The sequence below is a fragment of the Acyrthosiphon pisum genome, chromosome X, assembly GCF_005508785.2.
Source record: "Acyrthosiphon pisum isolate AL4f chromosome X, pea_aphid_22Mar2018_4r6ur, whole genome shotgun sequence".
Classification (NCBI taxonomy): domain Eukaryota; kingdom Metazoa; phylum Arthropoda; class Insecta; order Hemiptera; family Aphididae; genus Acyrthosiphon; species Acyrthosiphon pisum.
This window is the reverse complement of record NC_042493.1, coordinates 26672859-26684478: the sequence shown is the minus strand read 5'-3', so window position 1 is coordinate 26684478 and position 11620 is coordinate 26672859. Positions and strand designations below refer to the sequence as shown.

Sequence of the window (11620 nt, the reverse complement as noted above, 5' to 3'; positions counted from 1 at the left end):
TCATAAAATATCAATCTTATATTTTGTGGAATTGTATCCGTAGGCCCGCATAATATAATATCGCCCGGTCGGACAGTCAGTTATATTCGACGGACACTTAATTTTTTTACAAATTTTTCAAACACAAATAAAATTTGAAAACAAATTTAAAAAATATATTCCAACAGTTATTAGATAAACTTCTCGTGTTTAATTTGGTATAAAAACTATGTTTCTACGACTTACGAGGCCTGAGTACTATTGGAACTACGAAAACATGTTTTTACGATCTATTTTTTTCTACCTACAGTGACGGCTCTTAACTACTATCGTACGTGCAGGAACAAGTTGTTATTAAACTATTATTGATTGGAATAATGGGTTAACGGAAAACTGGTACGGTCTTTTTAAACGCGCAATAAGATAAGATACCATAAGATACCATAATTAATATCTATTAATCAATAATGTCATGAACTATAATATACAACAAGTTCTCACCAGTACATTAATCGCAATAGTGGATTGAGTGTGTTCTATTTTTCACTTAAAAAAAATTATTATTATTTTATTATTTAAAAACGTATTGAATATCGTTGTAATTTTATGATTGTATGTATAATTGACCACTAAAATTAAATTTTGAATAGTACCAGTTTTCGCGTTTTTTATTTCATTTGTTATACATTGTATAGACCGTACCAATATTCCGAGCATCGGAATAATGTTCATAGCCGAGAAATGCAATATGCAAATAATTGTCTATATTAATTTCCTTAAAACACGATCGACTGCAGCCTCCTTAAACGGTATAAATTAAGTATTTAATTGTTATTTTTTAAATAATAATCCTACTATTCCTACTGGAATGAAATATTCACTGAATAGGTACTTATAATATCAGATACATTTGTAATATAAATATATTTTGCTCTATTATAGTCATAAATTCTTCATTTACCATAACTATGGACGATCGTCATAAAACACCTCGCATATATGCTTCTGGTGCACAAAAAAGAAAGTTAAAAGTAGACCGTGATAACCAGAGAGAAGAAGTTATTTCCCAAATTCCAAAATTGACCAACTATTTTACTTCCTCGAGACAGTCAGCAAATGTATCAAAAAATGAAACTAATAATGAAAATGTTGAAATTTTAACCTCCAATGAAAATGAAACAATTTGTGAAAATGTAGTTGTCGAACAATCTAACCCAAAAGTGGAGAATAATGAATCAATAGAAAAGGAAAAAAATGATGATTCTGAACCTCATAAATTAAATACTGAAAATACCAATTCTATAGGAAATGAACTAATCGTAGAACTGGAAATTTCGAAGTCATTTATTGCTTTTGAAAATGATGTTGGTATTTGGCCTCAAAACTCTACCAATGAAATGATAACATACTGGATAAAACAAGGATCTAAACATTTGCAAAACTGCGATAAAATTGTATTAGAAACAAAATCCATCCAACAAGATCGGGTTGATCGCTCTGCACATAAAACTAGAAAATGTTCTATACATTTTTTCAAGCGGATAACTAAAAATAAAGAAGTTATTAATCGTAATTGGCTATGTTTTTCACCAACTACTGGTAAACTTTATTGTTATATTTGTAAACTATTAGGGATAAAAAGTGGAAAGTTATCTATTGATGGATTTTGTGATTGGAAGCATGCAGCTGAAAAGTTATCCCAACATGAAACATCTAAACATCATCTTGAAGCAATTCTTGCATTAAATCATTAACTAATTGGTTGTCTTGATCATCAACTTCAAAAACAAATTGCAGAATTATCTTCTTATTGGCGTAAAGTTCTAAAGCGAGTAGTAAGCACGATCAAATTTATCGCAGAACGTGGCTTAGCATTTAGAGGAGATAACGAAATAATTGGTTCACCAAGAAATGGAAATTATCTTGGAATTCTTGAATTAGTGGCGTAGTTTGATCCATTTCTATCGGCTCATATAAGAGATCATGTGAATAAAAAAAGTGGCCACACAAATTACCTTTCATCAACTATTTGTGAAGAATTAATTGATCTTATGGCTAAAGAAGTATTAGGCGAAATAATTACAAGAATTAAAAAATCAAAATATTATTCTGTATCTGTAGATTCTACTCCCGATGAAGCACATATAGATCAATTGACTATAGTAGTACGCTATATGGAAGAAATAACTCCAGTAGAAAGATTCTTAACATTTGTACCAAATTGTGGTCACACTGGCATTGAAATGGCAAATACTCTTATTACATTTTTGGACTATCATAAAATTGAACTGAACGACTGTCGTGGTCAGTCATATGATAATGCAGCCAACATGAGTGGCAAGTATCAAGGAATGCAAGCCTTAATTAAAAATAAAAATGAATTCGCAGAATTTGTTCCATGTTGTGGTCACTCTCTAAATTTAGTTGGGAAAACAGCAGCCAACTCATGTGTTGCAGCTATTCGATTCTTTGATTTTATACAAAACCTGTACGTGTTTTTTACTGCAACTCCCACACGTTATGCACTTTTAACAAAAAAATTAGCTTGCATAGATAAAAATAAACGTGTTTACGTATTAAAGAATTTGAATGAAACCCGTTGGTCATGTCGTGCAGATGCAACAAAAGCAGTTGTATTTGGTTATGATTTTATAAAAGAAGCTTTGGAAGAAATTTCAAATGATCTTGAACAAAAACACATTGTTAAAATCGAATCCAAAAAACTCAATGAATCAATGTGTACACTTGAAGTGGCATTTTATGCAATTTTTTGGAATGACATTTTAGAGAGGTTTGATTTAACAAGCCATCTTTTACAAGACCCGAAAATAATCCTTCAAACTGCTGTAAATGCCCTAAATTCTCTTTTATCATTTGTTCAAGAAATACGAAATAAATATGAAGAGTACGAAGAAAAAGCAAAACAAATGTCAGGATTAAAAGATTATGCGCCAATTCGTTATCGGAAAAAAAAATGTGAGGCTCAATTCGTTAAATAATAATCAAACAGCCGCAACTCAGTTATCACCAAAAGAAAAATTTAGATCAGAAAGTTTTATTTCAGTAATTGATCAATTGGTGGTATCATTAACTGAAAGAATAACTGCTTACAAAAAATTTGTCAACGTTTTGGTTTTTTAAATAAATTTGAAAAATTAGAAACTTCTGAACTACAATCTACTGCAAATTATCTTGTTAGCATTTACCCCAATGATTTAGAATCTTTACTTGGTAATGAATTGATACAGTTCAGTTAATTTATCAGAATATATATAGAAACGCGTAAAGATAATGAGCAATGGGAAATGTTTTTATATAGGATTATTGAAGAAAATAATTTGCAGTGTACATTTCCTAATCTAGAAGTAGTGTTGCGTATATATTTAGTTTTGATGGTGTCCAACTGTAGCGGGGAACGATCATTTTCTAAAATGAAGTTAATAAAAAACCGACTACGAACTTCGATGACACAAAGTCGACTATCAGGCCTTGCACTGCTAAGCATCGAAAGCGACTTACTACGATCATTTGATTTTTCACAAGTTGTTGAAAAATTTGCGGCGACGAAATCTCGCAAAGTTATCATATAAATATATTATGATAACCATTATTATTTAAGTTCTATATATAATATTATGACAATTGACAGTGCATACCTATTATAATCTAATAAATGTATTTACTTATTTACTATCTTTATTATTTCATCACAACAAATCATTGTTTTTTCATAACCAAAATTCTGGTTATTAAATATATTATGTACTTAATCGAAAAAAATATCTACTTCTAAAGGTGAGCCCAGGGCCCCCACATTCCTAAATCCGGCCCTGCATAGGCACAATATTTTTTATAAATATTTAAAGATCGAATTTTGACAAAATTTATCAAATTTAAAATTGAATAATTATTTCGTAGTTTAAAATGTATAAAATGTTCAACTTTTATATCTAAGGATTGAAAATTTAAAACAAGATTCCACATAAGAAGTTAATTCTGTTACCAAAAAACCGAAGAAATACATAAGCACAGTTTATTTTTATAGTCATTTTAAGCTCAAATTTGGACGAAATTACATATTAAAAAACCTGGAATAACTATTTTAGTTATCTTTATGTGATTGTATAATATTAATATCGTAGGTACTTGAAACTTCTAAAGTACACTATTATATTTCTATGATTGTACCACGGTTTGTTGTTGATGTATTTTTAATACTATAGATAAGTAGGTATATAATATGTCTAATACTTAGACTGACAATCCGTCTCCGCTCAGAATCGTTTTTCTTATACAGTGATATTATATCATTGAATTCAAATTTAATACTATCCATTATACAGTGACCCACTTGTAACCTACTGTACAGCAGAGCGACATCCACTTACTCACCTTTTTTTTTTTACTTTTTTTGTTTTTCTTGACAATTTCTAAATTTTCAATTTCGACCTCCCTAAAGCACCAAAGGTTCACTTTTTCATCAGAAAAGATTCTGATCTCGAAAATCGGAGCATTTTTACTGTCCAAAATGCTGCTGACAAGACAGAAAAAAAATACACATTTTTGTTTTTGTTTTTCTCGACGGTTTTGAAAACTACCGAGAATTTTTTACTCGTACAGCGTCCGCTGTTCTATTCAGTATATGTAGGTATGTATAATGTATAATGTATATATATATAAAATACTATTTAATATTTATTATTGTTAAAAAGTTTTAAAATAATATAATTTACTTACCCGTTCCAGAGTTGTAGATTAATGATGAATAAAGTGTTGTTCAAATAAATTAAATAATTTAAAAACTACACAACATATTATTATATTATAAGGTACGTTCAAAGCATTAGTCACTGAAATGATTAGGTAGTGAATACTAATCAATTCTAAAAATGTATTAAATCTGATACCATTTTGATCTGCTAATGAGAAATTCAAACAAGGAAATTCAAAAAATAATCAGACATTTTTCTAAAAAATGTATCCTCAAAAGGATCTGAGGATATCTGCAAACTATTTATTTTGTCCCTCTCTTGCCCAGCTGAAACATGGACTATTTTTACGTTCTGCTGAACGGTGTTGTGCGTGGATCAGAGAGAGAAAACAATTAATAGTGTTCTAACAGCTCTTGGTTAATTTTCATTTGTATCCCTCAAAACCAATCCAACACCAACATTGCATTATTTTTCATTACAAATATTGATCAGTTTTATATTTAATACTATGTATGTATTTAATGGTTAAAAACATTGTTTTGAACATGATGTTGTCACTATATCAAGCATATTTCTAACCTAACCTATTGATGTTTAAATTATAAAATAAATACCTACTGGTGTAATCAATTGTACATGTATACCTGATTTAATTAGTTTGGACTAAATGGCAAAAATGACTTTTTACTATTAGTATTAAGGTAGATTGATTTAGTTTTTGTTGAAAACATTGCCTTTATTTAGTTTATTATATTATTGATATTTAATTATTATAATATGTAGTACCTATATACAGAGTGTATCTTAGGTTATTGTACGCGGGGTTTTTTAAAAATTATGGATCGATGACATAGAATTTCGTTAAAGCGAAAAAAGACGTGTTTCTTTATTTTTAGAGGTAATTTTTTTATAATAATCTCAACATTTTTAAGCACGCAGGTGTACCAATAGCAAAATCAACTTTATTTTTTCAAATGGTAACTACTATATTTTTTAATGGATTCTGGTAAAACTTTTTTTCTGAAAATCTTGATAGCCAAATCATCAATTATGGTTCGCTAGTTTATTAACTATGGTCCTTTAAAGTTTAGTAAAATATGCATTAATACTTTTAATTGAAATAATTGGCATAGGTTTAATTTACAAGAGCTAAATAATTGTTTCTTATAACTTCCTTTTTATACACTTAAGTAGTTTAATCGGTAGGTAATCAAATGACACTCACAAAAAAAAAAAAAAACATAAACAAAATTGTTGGCAAACATAGTTTAAAATTTTTATTTTAACATACAATCATTAAAATCAGTATTATTATTTTAATTTGTTACTATAATCGTAAATAATTACTTCACACTTACTTTTCTTACAATATCATAAATTTACATTCTTTATTAGGTGGCTACAGTAATAATAGTAAATTGGTAAATCGTATTCGCTTGTTGACATTAATGTCTTAGATGTGTATGGGCCATGGGGGTTAAAGAAAATTGTGTAACGAAAAAAGTGCAATATTTTGTGGTGCTCTTCTCGTAGTACAAGAAACTTGAAATTTGAACCATATAGGTTCCCTATATTGGTAGGTATCACATGCAAAATATGAATTTAGAAGTTGAAATTCATAACCCTTCTTATTTTTTAGTTTTGGACATTTACATTTTATTTCGTACTTTTCTTATCATAAAATAATCTAATAATAAAATAATCTTATAACAAGTTCCTATCATACTTCTCTTACAATAGCATTAATTTGGATTCTTTATTAGGTGGCCAAGGACTAAGGTATTACTTAATGGTATTTGATTCTTGTTATAATAATATTGAAAATCTAGAAGTAACTCAGATTAAAAGTATGCCTAAGTTAGGAACAAACCTATATTGAGATTGACCATTTATCTAAATATTTAAATAGTTTATTTTAAATCATGATTATTAAATAATTCTTAAAGAATTTCAACTGCTAAATTCATACTTTGAACGCGATACCTACCAATATAGGGAACTTATGGTTCAAATTTCTAGTTATAAAAGTTGCTTATAAGAAAAAATTATTTAGCTCTTGTAAATTAAACGTATACCAATTTAGAGAACCATAGTTAATAAACTAGCAAACAAAAATTGATGATTTGACTATCAACATTTTCAAAAGAATAGCTTTACCAGAATCCATTAAGAAATATAGTAGTCATCATTTGCAGTCTTGGGTAGTATTCCGAATACTTTTAGAATACTATTTCCAAAAGTACTTTGTGATGTATTCTGAATACTTTAAAAGTATGAAAATAAAATTGTTTGATTTGCATGTTATTCCCTTGCATTTGATTTAAAACAAAAATACAAAATTTATATTTTATGCGTTGGACATTTTGAGTCAATAATATCTATTAATATCATACAATATCAAAATTATAACTGATATCGTTTCATATATTTATGAAAAATATTTTTAAGTATTCGGAATACTTTATTCGGAATATTATATTTATCAAGTATTCGAATACATATTCGGAATACTATTTTTCATAAGTATTCTAGTATTTATTCCAAATACTTTTAAAAGTATTTTACCCATGACTGATCATTTGAAAAAATAAAGTTCACAAGTTTCAATAATATGCTGTTAGTTTTGATGTCAATTGACCTTTTCCCCAATTTAAAGCTTAGGATATTATCTAGGGTACAATGATATGATAATTTTTAAATAAATTATGATCTTTTTGAAACTGTATACAATTAATATCAAAACTAACAGCACACTCTGTGATAAGTGATAACCTAAGTAACAAAACAATTATTTTAATAATGATTAACAATACATTATTAATATAATTATACGAAAAATTATTCCGGGTGAAAACAGACTGTCAGCCTATATTACTAAACATATTATATGAACATGGTATATTCATGTTGATATTAAAGTAATTTATTTTATTATTAAATTAATACGGTAGGTACAATTGAATTTTGCCGAAAATAGAATTTCAAAAAGTCATTCATTGAGTGTATAAAATATAATAATAGTCGATAGATATTTCAAGTACTACAAATAATATTTAACTATAAATAGTGATTTTTACCCTGTTTTTCAAAATTATTAAAAAAAGCTAAACATATTAAATTTTAACCTAGGTATCAAAATACCAAATGAGTTCAATTTTTTTTTTATCAAAAAAACCATAGAAGTTGATAGTTTTTTGTTTGATAGATTTTTGTGTATATGCACATTACACACACAAACAAGTAGGATAAACAAGTTTAAATACATTTATTTGTTCAAAATGATTACCTATGTCAATGTGCAATGAAATATTTAAAGAAATGAGTATGTTTATGGGGGTGTAACCATTCCACCAGCACCCCCTAACAAAAACGTCTGTATCTCGTAAAGTTCAAAATCACAAATGATGTGACTTTTTACACAAATCAACAAAAAAAACTCTTGATTTAATTTCGAAAATAAAATGTGGGGGCAAACAGTCTCCCCAGCACCCCCTAACGAAAAACGCCTGTACCTCGTAAAGTTCAAAAGCACAAATGACGCGACTTTTCGCACAAATCAGCACAAACGATGCACAAATCGATGGCATCATTCGAATTATGAAATATAAAAGTGGGGGTGCAAACATTTCCCCAGCACCCCCTAACGAAAAACGTCTGTATCTCGTAAAGTTCAAAAGCACAAATGACGCGACTTACCGCACAAATGATACACAGAAAAAGGCTCTTGGTTTCATTTCGAAAACCAAAAGTGGGGGTGCCAACATTTCCCCAGCACCCCCTAACAAAAACGTCTGTATCTCGTAAAGTTCAAAAGCACAAATGATGTAACTTTCTGCACAAATCAGCACAAACGATGCAGAAATAAAGGCTCTTGGTTTCATTCAAATATTCAATAGTGGGAGTGCCAGGGAAATGGAACTTTCGGGTGCTGGAGTCCACTGACCCTGGCACCCGCAAATGGAAAATGTATTTGGGGCGGTTATACTTAAGTTACAAATTCCAAATTTGTGGTTACGAATTATTACGAATTGGTTACTAACCTCTCGAACCGTTACGGTCCCCGTAAGTCGATTTTTACGTTTACTGACATTTATTTTTAAAAGATCGATAAAGCTTACACAAATTTAAGTTTGAACTCAAAAATGTCGGGTTATCTGTAGCAATATGGCTGTAATGAGACGGTTGACGAGGTAAACTATTTATGTGTTGTATAATTAAATCTCTTACAGGAGCATCAATAGCATGAGGTCTATTTAAATGTTTTCCACAGTTATAATAATACCTAATTTAATTTTATCTTGTAACGTCATAATACGTCTTCTTGTAATACAAAACGTATTTAAAAGAGTATTTTTGCATACCTGTAAATCATCTATGTAATATTTAAATGAACAAAATCGTCGTGATGTAGCATCTGTTTTTCCTGGTCGTCTTCTCATAGGAGCATTTACTTTTATACACTTATACAACCTTATAAAATTCGTCAAATAATACAAGTTTTCTTGCTAAAGTCATTGTTGCACAACCTTGCCAAAGACATGAACTCTGGTCACAAACTTGATCCTAATATGTTTAAAAATTTGTATAAAATATTTTTCCACATTATGTTTATTTTACTACATTCATAACATTTTTACTAACCACGGTTAGAGGTGTTTTAGCTGGTATACGTTTTTTACTCTGAGATATAATATATACTTTCCCACTATTTCGATGAGTTTTGTTTTTTACATTTTTCCAATCTGTCATATTGATTTTCCGTTTTCGTTATTTAGACTGTTAACATCACTACTAAATAAATTATTTAGACTTGTCATAGTTAAATAGGTAACACAATCGTGATATCCGCACGTCTAGAGTCGCATCGACTTACTGTGAATAGTAAACGCTTAACGCACATAACACGTTCTAATAGTCAACTAATCGCCGGTTTCTAAGTTTATACACGATGATTGTGTAGGTACACCCAGAGCGGCCTGGGAATTTTTTTCAAGGGGCCCGTCATCCACAAGCCATTGTCTAAGGGGCAGCGCTTACCAAAGTAACATGACGCGTGTTCTGACGTATGATATGACCAACTAGTAACAAGTGATTTGTTTGACTTACACCAAAATGACGTGGTTTTCTAATGACAAATAATTTCCATGTTTTTTTTTTATTTCCCATCATGTCGTCTGAGGATAAGTAAATTATTATAGTGCGAAAATACTGGGTCCATCCATTTTGGCGTAAAAATTGTTATTCTCGTGGTTTATACTCTGTGTTTAAAGAGCTAGATGATCCTGATCGTTTTAAAAGTTTTTACAGAATGGAAAAATCGACATTTGAAGAGTTGGTTAGGTTAATTGGACCAAAAATCCAGAAAAAAGACACCAATATTATAGAAGAGCAGTGTGCCCTCAAGAACGATTACTTATCACACTTAGGTAAGTAAAACGAAACATTTTACCAATTTAATACTTAAAATCAATTAATTTTAATTAATTTTTTAAAATGAAAGACATATTATTTATAAATTAATATGTGTTGAATACAAATATTGCTGCACATTTAGGGAATATAGATTTACCATACCAGTAAATAAAATAATATATTTGAATTATATTCAGTTTATTAATAAATATTATTATATAACATAATTTATTCATAAACTATAAACATTTTTGTTTTAAGTAGATAATTCAATACTTGTAGACTTGTAGTTACGAAATAAATATGAGCAATATGAAAAACAAAATAAAAATAATTAAATAACCCTGTAAATGAATAAATGTTTAAAATACTTATATTATAATAGAATTAAAATGTTTTGTATTATATTATCTTCTTATCTCTTAACATTTAGTTATAAAATGGATAGGTGTATATGCCCTTTTCAGTGAGCTCCTGTGTTTGACGTTGATATGGTGGTGATAATGTTTATGTTTGACGTTGATCTGTTGGGAAAAATACAGGTGTTTGGCGTTGATCTGGTGGTGAAAATGCATGTGTTTGACTTTGAACTGGTGGAGATAATGAATGTGGTGTTTGATGTTGATTATAAACTGCAGAAACTGTACGCTCACTTAATATGCAACTAGCTGCATTTATCATTTGAACCTTGTAACGCCTTTTCTAGTCTGGGGTCATTAATTTCATGTCTGGCAACAAACTTTTTAAAAAGCATAAATCCATGTCTTCTTCGGTATCAGTTCTCTTCTTCTTGGAAAAAAACTCGAGGGCAGCCTTGTTGACATCTGATAAAAGAACTGGCGCGAGTTTTTTTTTATTTTTATTTATATTAGCACTGGATGTAGATGGAGAATATAAATTATCTTCCTTTGAATTTGAATCAGCCAAATTATCAGAACTTTGATCAACCAACTCATATTCATCGGTGGCTTGGTCATCGCTGTTTTCAAGATCATTTTCGCTTAAATTTTCGTTGTCAGTATTTAAAGTGACTGGTATATTTCCTAAGCACACAATTTAAATAGTTGTAGTAAAATATGTACAACATTTCAAATATATAATTTGTATATTTTTTATTTTACTAACCCATTTGTTTACGTGATTTTTTGTAAATGGCTCTAAAAAATTTAGATACTCTGCCAAGTAGTAGGGTCTTTTAGGTTTTGCACTAGACCCAGATGGTAATTTATGTTTTAAATGTCTAGAATAACATGCCCGAAGATTCTTCCCCCTTTCTTTACATTCTGATGCTTAAAAATATTTACAATATTTTATGAAAAATGTCATGTTGTATTAATATTAGATTCTAAGAATATGTATTGATTTCACAATGATGTGTTTTTTCTAATTTTTTTTTATTATTTTGCATATGTGGATACACGATAAGTAGTCGAAATAATGCTTCGATTTTAAACTTCCGGCCGAAATGATAACTGCTACTACAGATGTATATCCTACAAGTGATACTAATCAAAATA

At 29.2% G+C, this 11620-nt stretch overlaps 1 protein-coding gene across 1 annotated transcript; it reads left to right on the top strand.

Moving 5' to 3' along the window:
- The first annotated feature begins 2030 nt into the window (after positions 1-2030).
- LOC100572154 (zinc finger MYM-type protein 1-like) lies at positions 2031-10271 on the top strand. The gene is made up of 3 exons (XM_029485074.1): positions 2031-2937; positions 9962-10117; positions 10246-10271. The coding sequence occupies exons 1-3, from the start codon at positions 2031-2033 to the stop codon at positions 10269-10271; spliced, it is 1089 nt and encodes a 362-aa protein (XP_029340934.1).
- Positions 10272-11620: the final 1349 nt, after the last annotated feature.

Bases quoted from the DNA above. Each gene is read 5' to 3' on its own strand.
- LOC100572154 (XM_029485074.1), top strand. From the start codon at position 2,031: ATGGCTAAAGAAGTATTAGGCGAAATAATTACAAGAATTAAAAAATCA. The intron at 2,938-9,961 runs GTTATCGGAAAA...CTGTGTTTAAAG, and splicing joins AAAAGATTATGCGCCAATTC to AGCTAGATGATCCTGATCGT. The intron at 10,118-10,245 runs GTAAGTAAAACG...CTGCACATTTAG, and splicing joins CGATTACTTATCACACTTAG to GGAATATAGATTTACCATAC.